The 12,257-nt window shown below is 42.0% G+C and overlaps 1 protein-coding gene across 1 annotated transcript in view; it reads left to right on the top strand.

The window, feature by feature from the left end:
- Window positions 1-12,257, top strand: part of LOC126162945 (progestin and adipoQ receptor family member 3-like) — a 121,226-nt gene that overhangs the window by 62,109 nt on the left and 46,860 nt on the right. Inside the window, exon 5 of the mRNA XM_049919781.1 lies at window positions 5,898-6,050. Coding sequence (XP_049775738.1) covers window positions 5,898-6,050 — 153 coding nt within the window. The remainder of the gene's footprint in view (window positions 1-5,897; window positions 6,051-12,257) is intronic.

Raw genomic sequence — 12,257 nt, 5'->3', positions numbered from 1 at the left:
TGAATAATGATATTGTTTTGTTTTCTGGATAATTTCAAAAAAGTGGTTCAAATGGCTCTGAGCACTATGGGACTTAACTTCTCAGGTCATCAGTCCCCTAGAACTTAGAACTACTTAAACCTAACTAACCTAAGGACATCACACACATCCAAGCCCGAGGCAGGATTCGAACCTGCGACCGTAGCGGTCGCGCTGTTCCAGACTGTAGCGCCTAGAACCGCTCGGCTACTCCGGCCGGCTGGATAATTTCATTGTATACTCTATATGAATGTAAGACTGCCTGTTTGAAAAATGTATTTATAACAGTTGTACTCAAATATTGGCGTAATTTTTATATCCCGTATTATTTCTATTAACGGGAGACATACTGAACTACTACAGGGTAGCGGAACAGTGTTATAAAACAGCTGTTTGCTCAACTAATGAAGTGGAGGAATAAAAATATCTGCACTGCAACCAATCAAAGGAAATTTATATTCCATATAACGCACATACGAAAATGTTATCGCTGTTTTTCAGAGAAAAATCTGGAACTGCCTTGTCTCTCACGGAGGGTTATTAGTACAGTTCTCTAAAATATAGTATTAGATTAGTCACAGCCATCACAGAGACAAATCAGTTGCTATTCTTAGCAAGCAGCACCTGTAATAGAAACAGAAACAACTGCTACGCTCAAATCAACAGCGTCCTTCTCCATACACTTTACATGATTTAAAGAGAATGGATGCACGAGGCGTGATAAAAAAAATACGGCGAATGATTTTTTTTTTTAGCAGAAAGTGCTGATGCTACAACCATTTGATGTAATCTGTCCGGTAACCTGATCCGCTGAGACGTCTAGAGACGCTAGAGTCATGGAATCCTAGGTGCTTAAGAAAATTGTTTTGTGTAGATGAAGCAATCCTACATCGGTCACTATACTTAGTTTCTCAGTAAAACTTCGCCGGCCGGAGTGGCCGAGCGGTTCTAGGCGCTACAGTCTGGAACCGAACGACCGCTACGGTCGCAGGTTCGAATCCTGCCTCGGGCATGGGTGTGTGTGATGTCCTTAGGTTAGTTAGGTTTAAGTAGTTCTACGTTCTAGGGGACTGATGACCTCAGAAGTTAAGTCCCATAGCGCTCAGAGCCATTTGAACCATTTTCAGTAAAACTTCTACTTTTCACATAAGAAATTAAAAGCCCCCGGTGTGCGATTCATGCACATTCTCTACTATGCAGTCATACTCGTTCGATTTTGAGGAAACTTATCAATAAATAAAATTGATTTTTTAGTTATTGCTTATAGTCATTGTGATACTCTGAAGCCAAACACACCACATATTTTGAAAATTAGCAGTGGAAAAAGGTAGTCACTGGCCAGTTTACGTTTGATGTATTTTCTGGAATTCATGTCTGGATACGTAATGTAGCTAACTTGTCGAAATTATTTTTGACTGTGGAAGGAGAGCCATGTCTCTTTTTCGTTCTCGAGAAAATACTTGAGATTTATTGAAGGCTGTGCGTGATGAGGTTGCTGGCTGCTGTGGCCTGCTATGCAGAGTTGGGGGCTACCTCGTCTTTCCCTTTTTCATAAGCTGCCTAGTCAAGCCGAAGCTTGAGATGGAAAACTTTCTGGAACGAGGAGACACAGGGACTCATCAGCTGATGATGCTGACTGGATGGTGTTTCAGTCTATGCTCCCTGATTTCACAATACTTTGTGACAACCGTAGAATTGATCTGAAAACTAAATTCCTGTTACTTCTAGAGAAACAGGTGGACGAAGCAGAGAAATATACGTCGAGATTTTCTTTACCATCGTTATCTTCACCCATTTCTTAAAACACGTTGCCTACCCCTAGGCAGAGTTCATCATCCACTGCTACACCATCGATGGTATCTGATTTCTCTTCAGATCCAGCAATGTTTCTTCTGAATACTCCTCAACCTGAATCATGGATTACTTTACGAAGTTAAACAGTTATAGAAATTCTATCCCAGCTTTAGTAATTTGTAACCATTACTAATATCTGCCGAAACACCAAACTAAATGCGTCCAACTACTCATGCGAGACACACCCTGTATATATTCTGTGTGTGTATACACTGATCAGCCAGAACATTATGACCACCGACCTACTATCGATATAACCTCGTCCAGGCGATAGCAGCATCACCTGGCGAGGAATGCCTGCTAGTCAGACACACGCATAGTGCATGTAATATCACTGAGCGTGTTGTCCGTGTGTAAAATGGGGAAGGCGCGCCATCTAACTAGGTTTGACCGAAGGCAGATTGTGATGGCCTGAAGAAGTGCTGTGGTGAGTGTCTTCAACACATGACGAAAGCAAAGGTGAAACCACGTTCAGACGTTGTGGAATTGGGCGGCCACTTCTCATAACAAACGTCAGACATTGTAGGCTGGGTAGACTGGTGAAGCAGAACAGGTGGCGAACTGTGCTGGAACTAACATCATCATCATCATCATCATCATTTAAGACTGATTATGCCTTTCAGCGTTCTGTCTGGAGCATAGCCCCCCTTATACAGTTCCTCCATGATCCCCTATTCAGTGCTAACATTGGTGCCTCTCCTGATGTTAAACCCATTACTTCAAAATCATTCTTAACCGAATCCAGGTACCTTCTCCTCGGTCTGCCCCGACTCCTCCTACCCTCTACTGCTGAATCCATGAGTCTCTTGGGTAACCTTGCTTCTCCCATGCGTGTAACATGACCCCACCATCTGAGCCTGTTCGCCCTGACTGCTACATCTATAGAGTTCATTCCCAGTTTTTCTTTGATTTCCTCATTGTGGACACTCTCCTGCCATTGTTCCCATCTACTAGTACCTGCAATCATCCTAGCTACTTTCATATCCGTAACCTCAACCTTGTTGATAAGGTAACCTGAATCTACCCAGCTTTCGCTCCCATACAACAAAGTTGGTCGAAAGATTGAACGGTGCACAGACAACTTAGTCTTGCTACTGACTTCCTTCTTGCAGAAGAGAGTAGATCGTAGCTGAGCGCTCACTGCATTAGCTTTGCTACACCTCGCTTCCAGTTCTTTCACTATGTTGCCATCCTGTGAGAATATGCATCCTAAGTACTTGAAACCGTCCACCTGTTCTAACTTTGTTCCTCCTATTTGGCACTCAATCCGTTTATATTTCTTTCCCACTGACATTACTTTCGTTTTGGAGATGCTAATCTTCATACCATAGTCCTTACATTTCTGATCTAGCACTGAAATATTACTTTGCAAGCTTTCAATCGAATCTGCCATCACAACTAAGTCATCCGCATATGCAAGACTGCTTATTTTGTGTTCACATATCTTAATCTCACCCAGTCAGTCTATTGTTTTCAACATATGATCCATAAATAATATGAACAACAGTGGAGACAGGTTGCAGCCTTGTCTTACCCCTGAAACTACTCTGAACCATGAACTCAATTTACCGTCAACTCTAACTGCTGCCTGACTATCCATGTAAAGACCTTTAATTGCTTTGCAAAAGTTTGCCTCCTATTCCATAATCTTGTAGAACAGACAATAACTTCCTCCTAGGAACCCGGTCATATGCCTTTTCTAGATCTATAAAGCATAGATACAATTCCCTGTTCCACTCATAACACTTCTCCATTATTTGCCGTAAGCTAAAGATCTGGTCCTGACAACCTCTAAGAGGCCTAAACCCACACTAATTTTCATCCAATTGGTCTTCAACTAATACTCGCACTTTCCTTTCAACAATACCTGAGAAGATTTTACCCACAACGCTGGAACTAACATCAGACTTTAATTCTGGGCAGACTACAAGTGTGTCTGAACACACAGCGCGCCAAATACTCCTAACCATGGGCCCCTGCAGCCGACTATTCAAGCATGTGCTAATGCTAACACCACGACATCGGCAACTACGACTGAAATGGGCACGTGACCACCGGCACTGGAGATTGGCGCAGTGCCAGAGTCTTGCATGGCCTGACGAATCCCGATACCTTCTTCATCATGCTGATGGGAGGGCGTGAATCTGTCAGCTCCTAGACATCTGTGCTTGGGACGAAGTCAAGCTGGCGGCAGCTCCATAATGATCTGGGGAACATTCATGTGGCCATCCGTGGGTCCAATAGAGCTGGAGCAAGCTGGCATGAGGGCCAGGGAATATGGTACACAGGTTGCAGACCACGTGCACCTTTCATGACAGTCATGTTTCCCAATGGCAGTGGAATTTTTCAGCAAGATATTGTGCCATATCACAAGGCCAGGAGTGTGATGAAGTAGTTCGAGGTACACAGTGGTGAGTTCCAAATGATGTGCTGGACTCACAACTCGCCGAATCTGAACCCGATAGAACACATCTGGGATTTGATCGAACGTGGCTTAAGAGCTCATCGCTAATTTGCGGAAATTAAGTGAGTTGTGAGTGTAAAACGTGGTGCCAACTCCCTCCAGCGACCTACCAAGACCACATTGTTTCCATGCAATAATGTGGCACCGCTGTTATCCGTCCCAACGGTGGACATACCGACTGTTAGGTAGACTGCCATAATGTTCCGGCTGATCAGTGTGTACATACTGAATATAGTGCCATACGAGGTGGCGTTACTGGGTAAACTCAGGGTGTATATATACATACTGAATGAAGTGCCATACTAGGTGGCCTTACTAAAAATAAACTTTTCTTGGCGGCATTTTTATCGTCACTCAAACACTACCACCAACTAAGCTCAATGTAAAGAATAGCGTCTCAGCAGGAGAAGCCGCAGCTCGAAAATTTGTGTCCTGCTTCATCAGAGTAGCTGATACTAGTTGCTCCTAAAAGTGGAAACTGTCTGTGGTCATTCTGTAGAACTCATGGAATTTCTATTCGTGTTGGGAGATCTCCCGAAAATCCACAGCTGAACTCCTGAAATCCTGGATGCACCAGTACATCATCATCATTTCCTGGGGCCTTTGTCCCACTTTCAAAGCGGGGTCGGCCCTGTTATTATGGATTTGGAAATGACAGCCTCAAAGGATGGACGGATGCTCTTTCTGTCGCCATCCCATCCCCCCCCCCCCCCCACGGGATAGAATTAGTGTACCCCAGCTGTCTGCATCTAGTGTAATCCATGAAATAGCGAAAACGTGTTGCAGATGTCTGTGAATCATGTAACTGAGGCGGAACATGGGGACTGGCCCAGTATTCACCGAGGGGATGTGGAAAACCGCCTAAAAACCACATCCAGGCTGGTCGGCACACTGGCCCTCGTCGTTAATATGCCAGGCGGATTCGATCCTGGGCTGGCGCACCTACCTGAGTCCAGGGAGCAGCGCGTTAGTGCCCTCAGCTAACCTGCGGGCCGGGATGCACCGGTACAATGCTATAAATGTCATAGCTGAACTATGTTAGACATTTATAACATTGTACTGGTGCAGCCACGACTTTCTTTCTTTTTCAGGTTTTTGATCTTTAAAATAATGATAAACCACAATGTCGTACTCTTCAGGTGAGCTCTTATCGAAACTGAAACAGAAACATGATTCATGCTGTCTTGCTTCTTATTGTAAGGCGAGTTGCATCGTGTATCATAGTTCATATCGTATCATCTGTGAGGCTAAAAACTGTAGAGAAAGACAGATATTGGAATGCATACTGCAAATAATTGAGGACGTATGTTATAAGAGCTACTCTAAGATTAAAATATTGGTACAAAAGAGGATATCATAGGGTGGTGCAACAACCAGTCAGAAGACTGATGACTCAAAAATAAATCAATCAGTCAATAAATAAATAAGTAATTCATCCTAGCAGAAACACGAGTGTCACACCGATAAGCGTGCTCAACTATTATGGGAACATGTCGTATCACGGGTCTCAGTATGAACCGCATCTGATATTTAATTGAGAGAATGTGTGCCCGCGTTGCAGATAACGATGGCGCTGTCGACGCTGTACCACGTGTTCGTGTGCGCGTCACAGCGCTGCCACGAGCTCTTCCTCACGCTGGACATGCTGGGCATCATCATCTCGCTGCTCTCCATGTTCCTGTCCGGAGTACAGTACGGTTTCTGGTGTCACGAGGTAAATAAAATTCTCTCCAGCTTCCAGCCGCGGCAAGCGGTTTAAAATCCACAAGCTTTCGGCTGAGTATTGTTCGTACTTTGTCAAGTGGTGACTGTCACGAGGTTACCATTGTTATCTTTACATAGCCGCGCTGCCGCCTGCTGACGTCACTGGTGCCCAGTCCAGTGGCATACAAGGTAATGGTTCGCTCGCGCGACCGCTGTACCCGTTCCAACCTTCCGATGGGAGTATCCGATGCTGTGCTTAATCTCGTTGGCTTTTTTCCTAATGCTAGCCCAGAAACCATTTGTCCTTTTAATAACAGTTGTTTCGAATGATATTCAATGTCCGTTCTGATACTATTGACTTTTTTGGGATACTGTAAGCAGAAACACCTCTCATGTTCTATACGGCATTGTTCAATAGTGTGCACTGTTAAAAAAATGGTTCAAATGGCTCTGAGCACTATAGGACTCAACTGCTGAGGTCATTAGTCCCCTAGAACTTAGAACTAGTTAAACCTAACTAACCTAAGGACATCACAAACATCCATGCCCTAGGCAGGATTCGAACCTGCGACCGTAGCGGTCTTGCGGCTCCAGACTGCAGCGCCTTTAACCGCACGGCCACTTCGGCCGGCAGTGTGCATTGTTGATCAAACATAAAACTGTTCACACTTGCACGGTATACTGCGTATTCCTGACGTTCTGAGGCCTCTTGTGTTGTCAGATTTATGCTGCTTTCCTGAAGACTGAATCGATTTTGTGTCGGCTATTCTTTCCTGTTACTGAGCCACACAACCACAAAAACGCAAGCTTCTTCTGCTTGCGTGTCTTCGGTGAAAGTTTCAGTACGACCGAGCGAGGTGGCGCAGTGGTTAGCACACTGGACTCGCATTCGGGAGGACGACGGTTCAATTCCGTCTCCGGCCATCCTGATTTAGGTTTTCCGTGATTTCCCTAAATCGCTTCAGGCAAATGCCGGGATGGTTCCTTTGAAAGGGCACGGCCGATTTCCTTCCCATCCTTCCCCCACCCGAGCTTGCGCTCCGTCTCTACTGACCTCGTTGTCGACGGGATGTTAAACACTAATCTCCTCCTCCTCACTTTCAGTACGTGGCTCAGTTCCTTCGACAGGTTTACAGCGTCTGAAACGCTCCCGATCGATGTATCAATGTCCTCAGACCAGAATGTTTCTATGCTAGGTGGCGGTAGCTGGTTGCATGCAGACACCGGTTCGTGTGGGTGGTTTTTCTGTAAACACTGTGATTGAGGTACCCTATCTCTACCTCCGTAGTGAACTTGACGGATCTTGAATATATCTGCTGCGGTCCAAGAACTCTTCCAGCCTCATGGACTTGAAAAATCGAAAGAGTTCTTGGACCATATCGACAATATCCATGGCCACATCAAATTCACGACGAGATAGAGACGGACGGTGTCTTGCCATTCCTTGATGTCCTTGTCCACCGAAAAGCAAAATAGTGCCTGAGCCAGAATGTTTATAGAAAACATCCTCACAGACCGGTATCTGCACACTACCAGCTACCACGATCCAGCACATAAACATTCTGTTCTGATGACCTTGGTACATCGAGCGGGAGACGTTTCAGACGCTGTAAATCTGAGCCACATACGGAAAGATTTGAAAGAAAACGGGTACTACAACAACAACAATAAAAAGAACGCAAGCAATCTCACCGAAGACTCGCAAGCAGAAGGCCGCTGAGAAGGACAGGAAGAAGCTTGTGTTTTTGGCGTTCTGTGGCTCAGTATCGGCAACACATCAGGCCTCAGAATGCCGGGAATATAGGGAATACCGTATGGATATTGGACCGTCTGTGAGCACGACTGAACAGCGTCATACATAAAATAAGAGTTGTTCGGACTTACGGTATCCCGAGAAATCAGCAGTAGCAAAGCATGCTCTGCAAATGGCACACCGAGTTGCATTCGACAAAACGTCTGCCATAAAAGAAGCGATCGAGTACAAAAGTTCTGAATAGCCCCCAAATACAGCTAAGCACAGCTTCGGATCTGGCCATCGGAAGGTTGAAGTGGGCGCGACGGTTTTGTGACCAAAACGTTTGCTTGTACGGTGCTGGACTCCTCACCGGTGACAGCTCCGTCGAAAGCTCGTGGATTGTAAACCACTTGAAGCGACTGCAGGCCTGAGGGATTTTTTTCAGTACATATCGCTGCAGAACTATCCATTCATATATAACATTGTCCTATTATTATTATTATTGTATGTCATCACACAACATTCTCATATGTGTACACAATATTTTTACAGATTAATGTTTAAATTTGACCAACAGGCGGCAGCACTATGTATGATTTGCTGCAAGTCTTGCGACCACCTTTAAATGCACAGAGCGAGAATTTCTCCACAATATTTCCTACTATCTGTTCCGCAGCGGCACAGCCATATGTACAGACGGCTGTAGCCTATTCGTCACAGGACTGCGAGCAATACATGATGCCCCCAGCTGATGTTGAAGCTAGACTGATTACATAATCCATCCCTAATATTCAAAAATTTAATGGTATATCAATTTTATTTAAGTGTTTACAGAAAAACAGGTTTTGTTAAATCTTCATTTATTACACATGCAATACTTCTTCTCCTTCTGCACTTCAAGGCTTAGGCTAGTGTGACTGTTCCGTCTTCACTTTTCACTACCATCACATCCTCGATCTTCCTATGCCCCTTCTTTCTCTTTGTTGGTATAGCATGCCCAGAGGCGGAATTCTCTGCATTTATTCTTTGTAGGCGATGTTTCTATAATGTTTTGTTTTGTTCATTCTTTTCATTAATGTTATAAAAATTTATTAGATTCCTAATTACTTCATTTATTATACAGTCTTCCCTCGTAACACCTCCCATTTTCTTAAGAAATCTCATTTCTGCCGCTTGTAGTTTGCTTTCATCGCGTTTTTAAAGATCCGTGACAGACTTCCATATGGCAATTCAAGTGTAGCCATGGTTTTATAAAATTTTAATTTTCTTTCCTTCTTTTTTTATTTTGGTTGTTTTATTTATTATTCTGCATATTGACTGCCATTTTTTAATCTTATTTTTTATGTCCTTGACCATGTCTAGCTTGCATGGAACCCTAAAAAATTAGCCTACAGTAGGAAACCTGCTCAAGTCGCGAATTTTCTGCTTTATTTTTGAGCACATGGTGCATTTCCTGTGATGAGCCATGATTTTAGTTTTCTTTGTTGATGTTCGAAGATCATAATCTCTTATCGCTAATTGATATTTTGTAAACTGCTTTTTGTAGCTCATCTTCACTTTCTTCGAAAACGGTAACATCACCTGCGTACGTAAAGATATTGTAGGAATATTAACAGATTTATTTCTATTAATCTGTATACCTGGTTTTTCTCCTTGACTCCAATTTTTAATGTCATTTATATATACATTGAATAAGGTCGATGACAGGTTAAGCCTTGTCAGAACACCTTATTGATAGTGATTTCTTCAGTTTTTTACTACAAAATTACTCGTATATTATTATTTTTGTGTCCATGTATAAGCTTTTTATAGTTTCAATAAGATGTCTAGGGTACCCATTTTTAATCGTCATCTCCTTTAGCTTATTTCTGCTCACAATGTCAAAAGTTTTTTCGAAGACAATAAAAGCCATATGTGTTTCTAAACCGAATTGTCATTGTTTCTCTAAAGTTATTTTTATGATGAATATGTTATCACTGCATGAACGGCCTTACCGGAATTCACATCGTTCTTCTGATAGGAGAGTCTCTGTTATGATTCTTAGATGATAATTGATTATTTTTCCAAATATTTCATAGGCTGAGTTTAGAAGGCAAATTACTCTATAAGTTTTAGAATTGTGTCTCTGACCTTTTTAAGCAATTAATATAATTTCTGATATTTTTCAAGAGTCCGAGGTTCTACATCAGTGTCAGCATTCATTAAATAAATTTAATGATCTAAAATCACAGAAGGGACAAGCGTGTTTTAAAAGTTCCATATTAATACCATCCGATCCAATTGCTTTTCTGTTTTTTCATACTTTTTAGAACTACTTACAGTTCTTGTATTCTTATTGAATTTACCATACTATTACGTAATCTTATCCCCTCCTCCTCCAATTCTAGATCTATTTGGCACAATTTTTATAAAATAATTTCCATTGATCTTCGCTAATTGTATTTAGTTCTGCAGTATCATTCATTAGTTTACAGGCAAAAGTTTACCTCCCGTGTATATCTTGTTCTCCTTTAGGTATGAAATGGTCCCATGGCTCTTGGTGTGCTAACCTAGTTATTTCCTTTCTTTTTCCTTAATTTCTTCTTTTTCCCCAATATCTGATATGTCGCTTAAGCATTCTTAAATATTTTGCCATTCTTTCTCTATATCCCGAACAGCTGGAATGACTAGCAGATATTTCTGCAGAAGGTTTTGAAAAAATTTCCTAATACTCCCTTGTTCCGGATGGTACAGCTTAAAGACATCCTCAACCTTTGTTTCTCGTCTTGGCCTAAGTTTCTTCCATTTAGCTATCATTGTAAGTGTTGTGACAACTAAAGACTAATCAAATCAGATATCGCTTCTTCAGCGTATGTGTACATCTTGAACCTGATTACATATCCTGTCGTTTGCGATTACGCACTCCATGTAAACTTGTGTACCGCTTTTCTCCTAAGAAACGCGTTAGTGATCTTAAGTTGGTTGAAGGTTGCAAACTGTCTACGTTCTTCACCATTTTCATGGATGTGTTGTTCACCGAATATACCCACAGCTCCTGAGGTGGGTATGTTACCGACTGTAGCATTTAGGTATCCGCAGATGAGAACCTGATATCTCCTATTTACTTTATTTAGCACCCTTTGCCGTTTGTCAGAGAACAGTTTTACTTCTGTTTTCTTCCCGGCTTCAGGTGCATATACACCTATAATGCCTAAACATCTTCTGTCAGTTTTGAATTTACATCTAACAAATCGTTCGTTGATGAAGGAATATTCTATAATTTTTCTTTTCCGTTTGTTATTTGTTAGGACTGGCAACCCGTATCTCGCTCGTATGTTTTTAGTTACTCCTCTGTATATCACTGTATCGTAATCAAGGTCCGTTGTGCCTTTTAACTTCTTTGTTGGTATGTTATAATAGCTATAGTAAGTTGTTTATCTATTATTTATGATCTAGCTCCATTTCTTTGTTTCAAATTCCTCTTACGTACAATACTAACATATATACAAATAGTCATTCAGTTTTAAAATAACAAACATATTCGCAGAAAATTTTCTTTCGTAGCCTTAGTATTCGCAAAAACGTTGACGATATCAGTATTTTTCATACGGACATCGGGTTCAACACAAATCAGATATATACTCATTAGCCTGCTTTGCGACAGCGTCCACCTCAGGTATTTTTTTGTTGTTGTTATTTTTGATCTAGAGAAAGATCACGAAAAGCTCGCCGGTTTCCAACAGGAGGCCAGATCTTTCACTGCGAGCTACCGTGACTCCTGATGTTAGGTAAATTTAAGTTCTGTCGATAACTTGGCACACACTAAAATTAAAATTCTCAATTTATTTTGTAAATCAGAATAGAGGCTTCTTCTTTCTATTAATTCTAAGTCTGGCGCTGATAGCGCTGTCTCATACGGGTACTCGACATCTCTGGTCCTTTACTGTGACCGCCAAACATCTGACGTTCTTCACGCATTAGACCTGGTAACAACACTTACTCGAACGACGCTAATGCACTCTGGTCTCCGTTCTACGTGTCACAGAGGATTGTGTATCTAATCATTTACATACGCACCTACAGTGTGCAGGTGTTCAAAGTTACGCTGACAGCTGATCATGTCTTCTGGATATTTCACCTTTTTGTCGGGAAATGTTTGTTTGTAGGTCTTTTATTGGCCCATCCGTAGGCATAGTGCTTCCAATAGAAACCTACAAGCCTTTTATTACGATAGGTGCATCAAATAGCTGCTTATAATACGTAATCTGTATTCACGACAGACTGTTTTGGTTTTATCACCATTTTGAAGTACGTCTAGACTGATGTTATGTCCATATTACGTAGTTAAGGACTGTCTTATAACTGCCACTGTTTTCATAAGATGGTAAATGATGTCAATATGTTGAAAATAAAATATTAATTACGATGTGACAGTAGTTTGACAGTTCCACTCTTCCGGTTGGTAAACATATAGCGTCGTAAGAGTGGTATTGTCAGACTACT

Source organism: Schistocerca cancellata, chromosome 1 (assembly GCF_023864275.1).
Source record: "Schistocerca cancellata isolate TAMUIC-IGC-003103 chromosome 1, iqSchCanc2.1, whole genome shotgun sequence".
Lineage (NCBI taxonomy): Eukaryota > Metazoa > Arthropoda > Insecta > Orthoptera > Acrididae > Schistocerca > Schistocerca cancellata.
This window is presented reverse-complemented; position numbering and strand designations above follow the sequence as displayed.